At 39.3% G+C, this 12,340-nt stretch overlaps 1 protein-coding gene across 3 annotated transcripts in view; it reads right to left on the bottom strand.

The window, feature by feature from the left end:
- GRAMD2B (GRAM domain containing 2B) overlaps positions 1–12,340 on the bottom strand; it is a 609,764-nt gene that overhangs the window by 73,271 nt on the left and 524,153 nt on the right. For 2 of the 3 annotated variants that reach the window (XM_078675589.1, XM_078675591.1), the window contains exons 10-11: positions 7,731–7,823; positions 7,480–7,573 (exon numbers count right to left, since the gene is read on the bottom strand). In XM_078675589.1, coding sequence (XP_078531715.1) covers positions 7,480–7,573; positions 7,731–7,823 — 187 coding nt within the window. The remainder of the gene's footprint in view (positions 1–7,479; positions 7,574–7,730; positions 7,824–12,340) is intronic. The other variant, XM_078675590.1, reaches the window with a different exon arrangement.

Raw genomic sequence — 12,340 nt, 5'->3', positions numbered from 1 at the left:
AGTGGGATAACCCACAGCCCCATGATGCGTGCTAAAGTGGCTGGTAAAAAAATTTGAATGATATACTAATGGATGAAGTCTGGCCAAAAAGCCCTATAAGTAACTATATTATATACATAATTGCGAAAAATCAAAAGATCTTTGCTCACACCTGACCGAAAAAAGCCAATGTTTTTCTGTTGGCTGCCAGCCTCTTCTAAAGCTTTTTTGAAATATGTTTGTAAAACTTTCTTTCAAACAGAAAGATGCTTACACAAACCGACAGAGAGGATTGCACACAAAGATAGGAAGGCTTACAAAGACGGAGAGGGTTGGAGAGACAAAGACAAAAAGGCCTACACAGACAGGCAGAAAGAGAGACTTAGCCAATAGAAAGGCTTGCACAGACAGAGGAATCCACAGATAGATAGAAAAGCTTGCACAGATAGATAGAATGGCTTGCAAAGGCAGACAGCAGGCTTGCACTGACAGACAGACCAAGAGACTTGCATAAATAGACAGGCTTGCACGGACAGACAAAGGCTTGCACGAACAGACAGAAAGGCTTGCACGAACAGACAGAAAGGCTTGCACGAAAAGACAGAAAGGCTTGCACGAACAGACAGAAAGGCTTGCACGAAAAGACAGAAAGGCTTGCACGAAAAGACAGAAAGGCTTGCACGGACAGACAGACTTGCACAGAGAGGCTTAGACGGACAGATAGAAATGCTTGCACAGACAGGCAGAGGCTTCCAAAGGCAGGCTGAATTGAAAAGATGCAAAAGGTTGCAAAGGTAGATTGACAGTATACAGGGAAGCTCCTGGCTTGGCAAACTAAAGAAAAACAGGCTTGCAACAGAATTGATCAACTAACTGACCCAATCACTAAAATACAAGCTTAGACCACAGCCTCAATTGGTGAGTGGTTCCTGAAACATTATGAGGGAATCTATCAAACAACAGAAGAGGCCTCAACTGATTCAATAGGGGAGTTTTTATCTCAACTTACAATTCCCAAATTAGATGATGAAGAGAAGGAATGTCTCATCGAGACCTTCTCGGAATCTGAGTTAGACGAAGTAATCGGCTCCCTCCCTAATGGAAAGGCCAACGGTGACGATGGTCTTCCAATTGAATTCTTTAAAAAATTTGAAGGAACTCTTCGTAAAGAACTTTTAATTTTAGTAAATGATTTACTTAAAGGAGGATCCCCCCGGATTCTTTCCGCTCAGCTGTGGTAGTCAGTATTTTAAAAAAGGGAAAGGATAGTGAGAACATAAACTCGTACCGACCTATAAGTCTATTAAATACAGACTATACCATTTTTACCAAGCTTTTAGCAAATCGATTGAATAAAATAGTGGGAAGTCTGGTAGCCAACGATCAGTGCGGTTTTATTGCAGGTAGGCCGCTCCATACAAATACAAAGTTTGTATTAGAGGCACTAGACTTTTAAAACTAATAAAGTGAAGGCCCAAATCTGGTTTTTAGATGCTGAGAAAGCCTTTGATCTAGTGTCCTGGGACCGCCTATTTGTTATTTTACACAGTTTTAATTTCCCCGAATGTTTTTATCTCTTTTTTAAAACAATTATATTTGAAATCAAGTGCACAGATTATCATCAATAATTCCAACATCGGTACATGTAAGGTAACTAGAGGCACCCGTCAAGGATGTCCCCTATCTCCAATATTATTCGCATTATTTATTGAACCTCTAGCGATTGCGATCAGAAATATACAAACTAATACAGTCCCGGTAGCTGGTATGACTAATATAAAATTATACGCCGATGATATTGCCCTGTTTTTAGATTCCAGCCCCCTAAGTCAAGCGAAAATTTAAAAAATATTTTTCGACTTTCAAAAACTAGGGGGCTATAAAATTACAGTTAACAAGACGGAAATTATTTTACTAAACTGCACTGTAGACACTTTAATACCAGAATTTAGGCAGATTTATAACCCTACGCCGAAGAGATATTTGGGAATATTTATTTCGGATAACTTAGACGAGTTGTTCTCACTTAATTATTCACAGTTGCTAAAAAAGGTTGAGTCCCTTTTAGAATGCTGGAATCTATTACCTCTGTCCATTATGGGCCGAGCAGCATTGATACGCATGTCGATCCTACCTCTTTTCAATTTCTTATTTAATGCAGCACCCTGCGTTATTCAGGTCTCCTTCTTTAAAAAGATAGATTCCCTAATATCTTCATTTCTTTGGGCTAAAAAGTCTCCTAGACTCGCACTTAGCACTTTTTTCATTTACACAAGGAGGGTTATCCCTCCCAAACATAAGGGAATACTATTTTGCGTCTTTTGCACACCATAGTTTTAGGTTTTTCTTTTTAGACACGAACGAGGCAGACAATTTTTTTATTAAGAAGATGTTGTCAGAGGTAAAGATAATTGATTCGATTAGAGTAACTAAAGATCCAAAGAAATTCCGCTACAAGTCCCTCCAATGGATTTCTAGACAGAAAACCCAGTTTTTGAAATCCCATTCAATTCCTAGGATAAGTAACACAACTGACTTGAACAACTTTAACCTAGGCGAAGAGGGTTGTATGGATATGAAAATAATAAATCTTTGGAAAGAAAATGGTTTTGATAAAATAGAAGACTTCCTGGCCGGTAACAGTTGGAAGACATGGGATCAAATTGCCAGCCAGGTGAGCCATTCTTATTCCGTTCTGAAATGGTCCTTTTTTATGTTGAATCCAATACTCAGAGAGCTGGATATAGGAAATCTTTACTTTAAGGAAAATATATCTACAGCACTGAATAACAGAACTCAAAAAAAGATGAGCATTTGGATTAAAATACTAAAAGAGGACAAGAAGCCTCGAATAAGATTATCGAGAGGTGGAAAAAAAGGTGGATATTGAAATTAATCAACAAATTTGGGACAAAATAAACAAATTTAATAAAACAATTTTTTGCGGCGCTAATTTTAAACGCATGCAATTTTATAATAAATGGTTGATTTACAGAACTCCCTCTTATCTCCACAATATTTTTCCTATAGTAGACGATAAATGTTTCCGATGTGAGGAAAAAGGGACCTGGAAACACATCGTCTGGGAATGTCCTAAAATCCAACCACTATGGAGGGAAATTGAAAAATACCTCTCTTTTGAGCTTAAAACTCCCATAATATTCGATGATCTAGTCCCTGTTCTAGGCTGCTCAGCGATCAACACCAAATATGACGAATTTCTTTTCATAGCTTCTCTAATAGTTAAATCACTTATACTACAGTTCTGGAAAACTAATCAAGTACCGTCCTTTCAGAGATGGAAGGCTAAACTAATACGAACACAGGGCAGGGAAAGAAAATACGCGCTTAGATCAGGGGCGCTCAAAAAATATGAAAAGTTCTGGAGTGTTTTTGAACTGTGAAAGATACCTTCATAATCACTAGTCTGCATATATGCACTTTTTAAGCATTTTTGCACTTTACAATTATTTATTGCACTTCATATGGTAAAACACCTTCACTCCGCATTTTTTACTCCGCATACCTTTACTCCGCATCCCATCATAACGCAGGTACTGTTACTCCGCAAATTATTACAACGCATGCCATTATGTCTTCTATGCTTTTACCATGCATACTTTTACAACGAAATTCGTTGTAAAAGCATGAATGGTAAAAGCATTTGTTTTTTATATTTAAGTGTAAGGTAAGTATATGGTTTTAGTTTGGGGGTGTTGGAGTATATGTTTTAGGGGTTCAGGGGTATTTTAAGGGTGGGTTTGGGTTATGGGGTATTTAAGGGTTAAGGGATAGGTTTGGGTATTGGCGTGGCTCAGTGGTTAGAGGCGGCAGACCCGGAAGCTGAGATCAGCCGTGGACCAGGGTTCGATTCCCCGCCTCGGCGGGTCTCGGGCACAAAAATTCCACGGACTCGACAATTCTCGCTCCGGTGCCTACTCGACTCACGGGGTCACACTCTGCGACTCTGGGCAATAGCTTGCTTAATCTCCACTACGGCCCCTCGCGGCGGGATGCCTGGCTTTCACCTTGTGAATACCCTGCCGGGGTATCTCACAGGGGAATACCAGGACGGGTTCCCTAAGCAAGCGCCTTGAGACCCCTGGGTGATTAGTGCGCTATATAAATCGAAACACATTTACACATTTACATATTGGGGTACAAGGGTATTTAAGGGTTAAGGGATAGGTTTGGGTATTGGGGTACAGGGGTATTTTTAGGTTTCAGGGGTAGGTTTGGGTTTTGGGGTACAGGGGTATTTTTAGGTTTCAGGGGTAGGTTTGGGTTTTGGGGTACAGGGATAATTTTAGGGTTCAGGGCTAGGTTTGGGTTTTGGGGAACAGAGGTATTTTTAGAGTTCAGGGGTAGGTTTGGGTTTTGGGGTACAGGGTAATTTTAGGGTTCAGGGGCATTTTTGGGTTTTGGGGTACAGGGGTATTTTTAGGTTTCAGAGGTAGGTTTAGGTTTTGGGGTACAGGGGTATTTTTAGGTTTCAGGGGTATGTTTGGGTTTTGGGGTACAGGGGTATTTTTAGGGTTCAGGGGTAGGTTTGGGTTTTGGGGTACAGGGTAATTTTAGGGTTCAGGGGTATTTTTGGGTTTTGGGGTACAGGGCTATTTTTAGGTTTCAGGGGTAGGTTTGGGTTTTGGGGTACAGGGCTATTTTTAGGTTTCTGGGGTATGTTTGGGTTTTGGGGTACAGGGGTATTTTTAGGGTTCGGGTCTAGGTTTGGGGGTACAGGGGTATTTTTAGGGTTCAGGGGTAGGTTTGGGTTTTGGGGTACAGGGGTATTTTTAGGGTTCAGTGGTAGGTTTTGGGGTACAGGGGTATTTTTAGGGTTTAGGGATAGGTTTGGGTTTTGGAGTACAGGGTATATTTATAGAGTTAAGATGGGTTAGTGTTTAAGGGTGCTGGGGTATTTTAAGGAGTAAGGGTGGGTTAGGATTTTGGGGTGCTGGGGTATTTTAAGGGAGCAGGGTGGTATTAGTTTTAAGGGTGAAAAGAGTATTGTTTTAAATGATATATATATATATTTTTTTAATTATTTAAAAAAATATATAAATGTTAAATATATATTTATTTATATACATATGCATTAATTGGTATATATATATATATATATATATATATATATATATATATATATATATAAATAATGGAAGTACATTTTCTAAGTTTACCCCGCATATAACTTCACCACACATGCCTTTGCGTTGTAAAGGCATACGTTGTAAAGTTATATGCGGGGTTACATTTTGCGGTGTGATTGTACTGCGGAGTAATGGCTCCGCGTTGTAATTAATGCGGAGTCATGGTATGCGGGATTTTTGAATGCGGGATTTCGTCACATATTCCTCCATATTTAGGTCATGGATACTTGATCGTTAATTATTTATGTATAAACATATGCCATGTATTGTACTAAAGCTTTTTACCAACTTATTCTGTAATGTTGATCTTGTTTTTATGAACTCTCAATAAAAATAATATTAAAAAAAAAGGTAGATTGACAGACGGATAGGATTGCAAAGGCAAATAGAACAAGAAACCAGAATAAGTGGCAGAGATAAACTAAGTAATAGAATAGTTAAATGTCTATATTAGTAGGACTGGGTTCGAGTCTCGGCAATGACGCTGAGAGGCCTGTGATTCTGGGCAAATCACTTAATCTCCCGTTGCCTAACACAAATGAATGTGTTCTCATGTAACGTAACTGGTGCTATGTAAAGCGTTCTGATACCCGATTCGGGTCAAGTTTGCGCTATATAAAACTTTGCACAAAAAAAACCCACTGGCACTGAAGAGTACTACCTGGCTTGTGGATGTGAACCTTGTGAAAGAGAAAAATGAAGCCATTCAAAATGGAAGTTACCCAGTGGCTGAAGTGGGCTGGACCTGTTCTCCATGTGGTTGTGGGTGGAAGCAAAATGTGAATGACACACCTACAGACCAATGGATGAAGACAGCCTCTTTAAGTACGTATATTATAACTATAGTTATTGAAAAAAATCAAAAACGTCTTGGCTAACCCTAGAACTAAAAATGTGCAAACTCTGCCATCACTTTTTCTTCCTAAAGGTGACTTGCCAATGATGTGCATATTTACTAATATATGTATATTATATTTATTACCAATAAATACAAAACGAGACATGTGGACTATTAAATGGTCAAGTTAATGAAGAGATTCAGAAAACCAAGACTGGCCAGTGCCCTCGTTATGAGCAACAGCGATTTATTGTCAGATATTCACACAAGACCAGTCTCACCATTAAAAACTACCCAAAAAACATAAGCAAATTAGAATACTTCCTCAAATGAGAGTTATGTAGGATACTAGTCTTACAAACTGATGCTTTAACCAGTACTTGTGCATACACAGCAGATACCGAAAAATTGAACGAGACAACTTTTGAAGCCAGGATCTGGGAGTTTGACTAACACACCTTGTAAATGTAAATGTAAATGTGTTGGACTTGTAAAGCGCACAGCTGCCCGTAAGCGTCCCGGCACTTGCTTAGGGAACCCGCCCTGGTATTCCCCTGTGAGAAACCCCGGCAGGGTGTCCACAAGGTGAAAGCCAGGCATCCTGCCGCGAGGGGCCGTAGTGGAGATTAAGCAAGCTATTGCCCAGAGTCGCAGAGTGTGACCCCGTGAGTTGAGTAGGCACCAGAGCGAGAATTGTCGAGTCCGTGGAATTTTGAGCCCGAGACCCGCCGAGGCGGGGAATCGAACCCTGGTCCACGGTCGATCTCAGCTTCCGGGTCTGCCGCCTCTAACCACTGAGCCACGCTTCTCCACTAAAAAGACGCTAATCCCAATGAATACCTCAAAAATTACACACTGCAGAGCTGGCACGTAAAATTAAGATCATGAATACACAAAAGCTGAAGTGCCATGTGTGGTTCAGCAACAGAGAAGAGGCCTTTAAACACCTTGAAACATGCAGAGAAAGTCATGTATTTGACAATGAAAATGAAACTGAAGACTATTGGTTAAACGTTTTCCCCCACAAAAACAGAAGAGAATTTCCAAGCAAAAATAGAAGAGGAAGGCTTTTCCCAAAGTTGAAGGAGTCATGAAGAAACATCAGTGAAGATCCAAGAACTAAAGTTTACTTCAAAAATAAAAGTCACAGTTGGCAAAACTTGATACACCCGGGCAAGGGTTATGACGTACACCAAAAACGGTTGCTCTTTGCTTCCTACAGCTTTGCACCACGTTATTAAACACCCTGTTACAGTCCTTCTAGAACCTTCAAAGATATTTGGGTGAGTGGGTATTCTGAAGATTCCTGGACACAAGAGAAGGATGCCATTTTAAGCTTTTAGCAGCTTCAAGTTCCACTAGGTGGGACGGCTAGGCGACCCCATTTTGCCTTTAATTTCATCCCATCTGTGACTGTTAGAATATTTCTCTAATGCTACACGCAGGAAGTAACAATATATTCTACATGCAAAATAAATTGTTACTGGAATATGAGAAACTGTGGCTACTCACAGAATTGCATAGCAAATAAGCAGCCCGTTAAGGGACAATAGCTGCCGGGATCCTGTGTGATGGAAGAGTCGCTGAAGTCTTGAACCACCAGCTGCTGAGAAAAGGAACAGGGATTTAGCCACAAAAGGGGTCCCAAACTCTGAAAACACTACTGTGCCACAGAAATGGTAGCAGCGTGTTACACAAGCAGTGACATCAAAGCTATTTCACAATAAAACTAAAGCACAGTGAAGCAGAATGCATTGATTTACCATTTAGTGGGGCATTCCTGGCTTTTTCTTCAAGAGCAGGTATCTTCTCAGCCTTTGAAACTTTCAGAATGGGCTGATCGTCCAAGGGAAATTCTGTCAAAAACGAGATGCTTAATAGTTGTATATATGCAGGAATTAAGGACCCAATGGGCTTTTAGTTAAGCTAATTTAAATGCTTGCTGTGTTGTGTTCACATGATTATAAGGCATAGTAAAATACAAGGGGAAAGCTAAATAAACTCATCCTCCTATTTATTAATAAAACAATATACATGCTATACTAACTACTGCACAAGCCTCGTTAGTAAATTAACAAAAAAATCAGCGAACTATTTAAAGGCCTAATCAACATGGGTTTACATTAGAGATCATGCATTTGGGTGAATAAATAACAGTCTGATTTATATACATTTCGTTTGGCAGTCTAAAAGTTGGCACCCTAACTTTATGTACGGCTCTCCTTCGAATGTGAAATATACTTTGTTTAAAACAACGGTTTTCCGTTTGCCTCATACTTTTACTGACGATTGTACATTATTCACCCAAACTAAGCATTTTTCATACAAAGAAGTGAAAGTTATGGCCGAAAACAGTGATTTCCTGTACAGTTTTAAAATATGTTTTGGAACTCTGTACATTATACAACATACATTGGTGAGAAGCAGAAAACTACACATGCATTTCGAAGTTAAACCATGAGCAAAGATAACCCGAAATAGTATGAAATATTCAAACTGAACAAATAACTTTTCTTAGTAATGACAGTATATTATCTATTATTTCTTACAGCTGAATATATGAATCAGTAATGTGCTCTACTCCCAATCAGGGGGTTTACATCCTTCACACGTCACGGAGGGTTAACAGCAGCACAGCTTTAATAATAGATTATTGGATTAAACAGTGCTATACCGAAAGCCCAGGTCTGAACAGACTAGCCATTAAAATTCCCTACCCAACATATTTAAAAACAGACTTGAAAAGTAAGGTCGGGAAAGAAAATAACTTCCTCACAGCAGTTCCGAAATTTCATCTGTTAACCAGGGGCCATTGATGCGCCAAGCGTCGCCATGGTTACGTTCTATCCACTGTAGTTTACTCAAAAGAATGCAATTTGAGACTCTCTCTAAAGCATGTTAATATTTATCGAAATTTCCAGCGGTCAATTTTACAACCCGTTGGGTGTGGAGTTGTGTTTTTCTGTACCCAAAAAAGGTAATCCCCCTTTCTCAGATAAGTTATTTTGTGATTGTGTCTGTATAGGTTATTTATTTTGCTACACATGTTGCATTATTCCTCTTGTTATTCATAATTAAAATACGTACAGATGTTAAGGCACGCATAATGCCCACAATATTTTATATTCATACTTCTTTGTACATAGATCATCCAGAGTAATCTTTGAATACCGCTCATATATCATGGTAATAGTTTGGAAGTACATGTTCTAATCTAAGCCATTCTTTTGTCTGAATGCGGATTATGAAACTTAAATTTGAGTGAATACCCGAAAGCTGTAGCTCAGTTAGGGCGCAGGGGTCACTGTGACTCCTCAACATAATGGGATTATTATTAGTGGGTGACATTAAGCCTTTAATAACCTTGTTGTGTTATTATTTTACTGGTATTTTGTAATTGCTACAGCAAACACCAAAAGAAAAGTAGCCACATTTTCCTACCTCCTCCATCCAATCGGAATGTACATTTTTTATTTACACAAACGTTTGAAGATACATAACTTGCTGTAACAGTTTATAAATGTGTAACCAATAGTTTGCTAGCAGGGTTTAAAAGAAGCCAGTTAAACTTGTATTTTGCCTTTTTGGCAGTAAGTGACAGAAAGAAAGTTCTTTCTCTCTCTTGGAGACATCAATTGTATAAAGGACTCGCCTAATATTTGAAAAAGTCTCTCGTTCTTAATTATTCTGCCTTTGTCCGAGTTCATCACTTTTGGTATTCTATCCTCCAAGTTTATTGCCCGGTTCGTCCTCACGATTTTTCGAGCATTGTAGAGGGTGCTTATCCTGTTTGACTAGAAATGAACATTTACCTCTATTACTAAATCGGTTATCTGCCTGGACTGAATGAACCTATTACTTTCTTTGATGAAAGGGCCAGCTCGTCTTTTTAAAAACTTTTCATAGAATAGCAAGGATACCGTCTGAGCCTTAAACAATATCCCTTGAACCATCTCTTCCCCAGAGTAGGAGATGGACAGAGTCCTGACCCTCTCTTTGAAGTATTCCATTTCAAATGTGTTTTGTGATCCAGTCAACTAGATGCTTTGGGCAGCAAGTCAGAATACTGAGCACAAAAATATTAAGCTACCAAAATATCGCAGCCTAAATCAACTGGCAAATATTATGAAGTTGAGAATATGTGTTTAAATACAGATTTACTTTTCTTAACTCCATATCTACATATTTGGAAGGTAAATATACCTTCAAGTTCAAGTAAAGTTAAGTATAGTAAATGCATACCTACCAATATATACTTCTGTTCATGATATTGTGGTAGTCTACATTTAAGCTCTGACATTTTGGAAGCATGATATTTAAAACTCAATACTCAGGTGTACACCCACCTTTTTGCTTTTGCCATATAACACTTTCTTCAGTAGTTTCATTTTTTTTATTCAAACTTTAAGTTCAGAGGCATGGAAGCTGGAGTCCTCTTGTAATGTCCCATTAATTTAGTAATTTAAAAATATTTGCTTCAATTGAAGACACTGCAGGTACAGTAGATGATTGAACCAGGAGTTTGCCAAAGAATGCATGAAGCAGGAGAAGAGGCAGCCATTCACTAAAGGAAGTAGGGTACTGGGGTCCAGTGGATTCAATCTAAATGGTCCTCAGGCAGTTATTTTTTGTTTGCACAGAGATAATACAACAATTTCTTGCTGCAGCACAAGAACGCTCCAGTCTTATACCGCTAGACCTACAAATGACACCTGTGACAGCACTAGCTCTGTCCAAATTGGACTATGGAAATGCCCTTTAAGTAAACATCCCCCCAAAATATCTGCAAAAGCTACAGAGGCTTCAAAATGCATCAGCGCGCTTGCAGCTTGATAACCCAAAATATCAGTTGGTGTCATAAGGCCTGAGAAAAACTGCACTGGCTTTCAGTCGATAAAAGGATTACATTTAAAATCCATGTGTCTAGCCTACAAGGCACTGCATGGCTTCGACCCATAATACTTGAAGAACCGTTTGATCTGGTAATCACCCGCTAGAAATGTATGGTCCTCCTCCAGTAACTCTCACTGAACTCCCCAGAACCAAGAGAGCGCACTGGGGTGGAAAGAGCTTTATTTTAGGAACAGACACAATTTGGAACACTCCCTGTAGACAAAAGAACAGCCCCAATGTATGGGCCTTTAGAAAATCCATGAAAACCTTGCTCTTTGTCAACTAAGTAACCATTACTTCTATTATCTGTAGCAATCTGGTATTTGCTGGGCAGCAGTGCCAAGACGCCCCAGAGCATTTGAGCACTTTACAAAACTTCAAATCAATATCTCTGTAAATCTTCCAAACACCTGTGTGGAACATTCCCAGGTAGGTGCATCCAGCACCAGATTACGATACCCAACAAGCGAAGATGTATGTGGAAATTCAGGCATAATTGCCAATTACAGACTCAGTCTAAGGCTTCTCAGAGCCAAATGTGTGTTAGAAGTATATTTGGACTACGTACTGGCACACTGAAATTTCAACCTCAAACTGGAAAGTTAGCACCAATCTACTTACAGCAGTCTATATTTTTTCCATAACCTTTTTTGATGTTATGTTTGGGTATGGTAAATTCCCAGTTTCATTTCTTTAAAGGATAAAATTAGGTTTAAGCTTTAGCTTTCACCACACGCTTGGGGTTTGGATTGGTCTTTTTGATCTGGTCCTCTAAGTCACATGACATCCTATTTAAATCACATCAGTGTATCTGTGACAAATGTAAGCCAATACCTGTGAAGACATCAGAAGGTGAGGCAGCGAAGACTGGCCATTTTATCGACCTTAATGTTCAGACAAGGAAAAGCACTTAAAGGCCTTTCTCGCAGTACAGCCTTTGAAATCTCCTCTATGCAGGCTAAGAGAAGAACGGTTAGTTCTGTGAAACACGGTTTTATTCCGGACGGATCCAATCACAGGGGCTTGAACTGCGGAGTTGTGGAATGCAACCCCACTCCCATTGCCTTGGACTAGATAACTATTAGGTTGACTAGAACTAACCGTAACCTGAAATGAAATTAAATTAAGAGGCAGTGTGACAGAGGACTGAAGGACATCTGCAAATACTGTAAACTTGTTTCCAAGAACTTGCAAAATATGAATAGTGTAGACTGAAAATGTATTACATTCTGTTTTTATAGGGACCAATATCACAACAAAAGCATAATTGTCCTTTGAAGATACAATTGCTCACATTGCCTTCTGCTACTAGAGTATTTCAGTTGCTGGATGGAAAACCTGAATGCTGTAGGCTGTTTCTCAGCTCTGAAGAGGACTAGCACAATTGAAAAGCAACACACTAGGACATTTTTGACATCCTCCAATTCAATCACAGCCTTACTGACCTTAGGCATGGTCGAATTACATTTACTTTACCTGA

This window comes from Lissotriton helveticus, chromosome 2_1, assembly GCF_964261635.1.
Source record: "Lissotriton helveticus chromosome 2_1, aLisHel1.1, whole genome shotgun sequence".
Classification (NCBI taxonomy): domain Eukaryota; kingdom Metazoa; phylum Chordata; class Amphibia; order Caudata; family Salamandridae; genus Lissotriton; species Lissotriton helveticus.
This window is presented reverse-complemented; position numbering and strand designations above follow the sequence as displayed.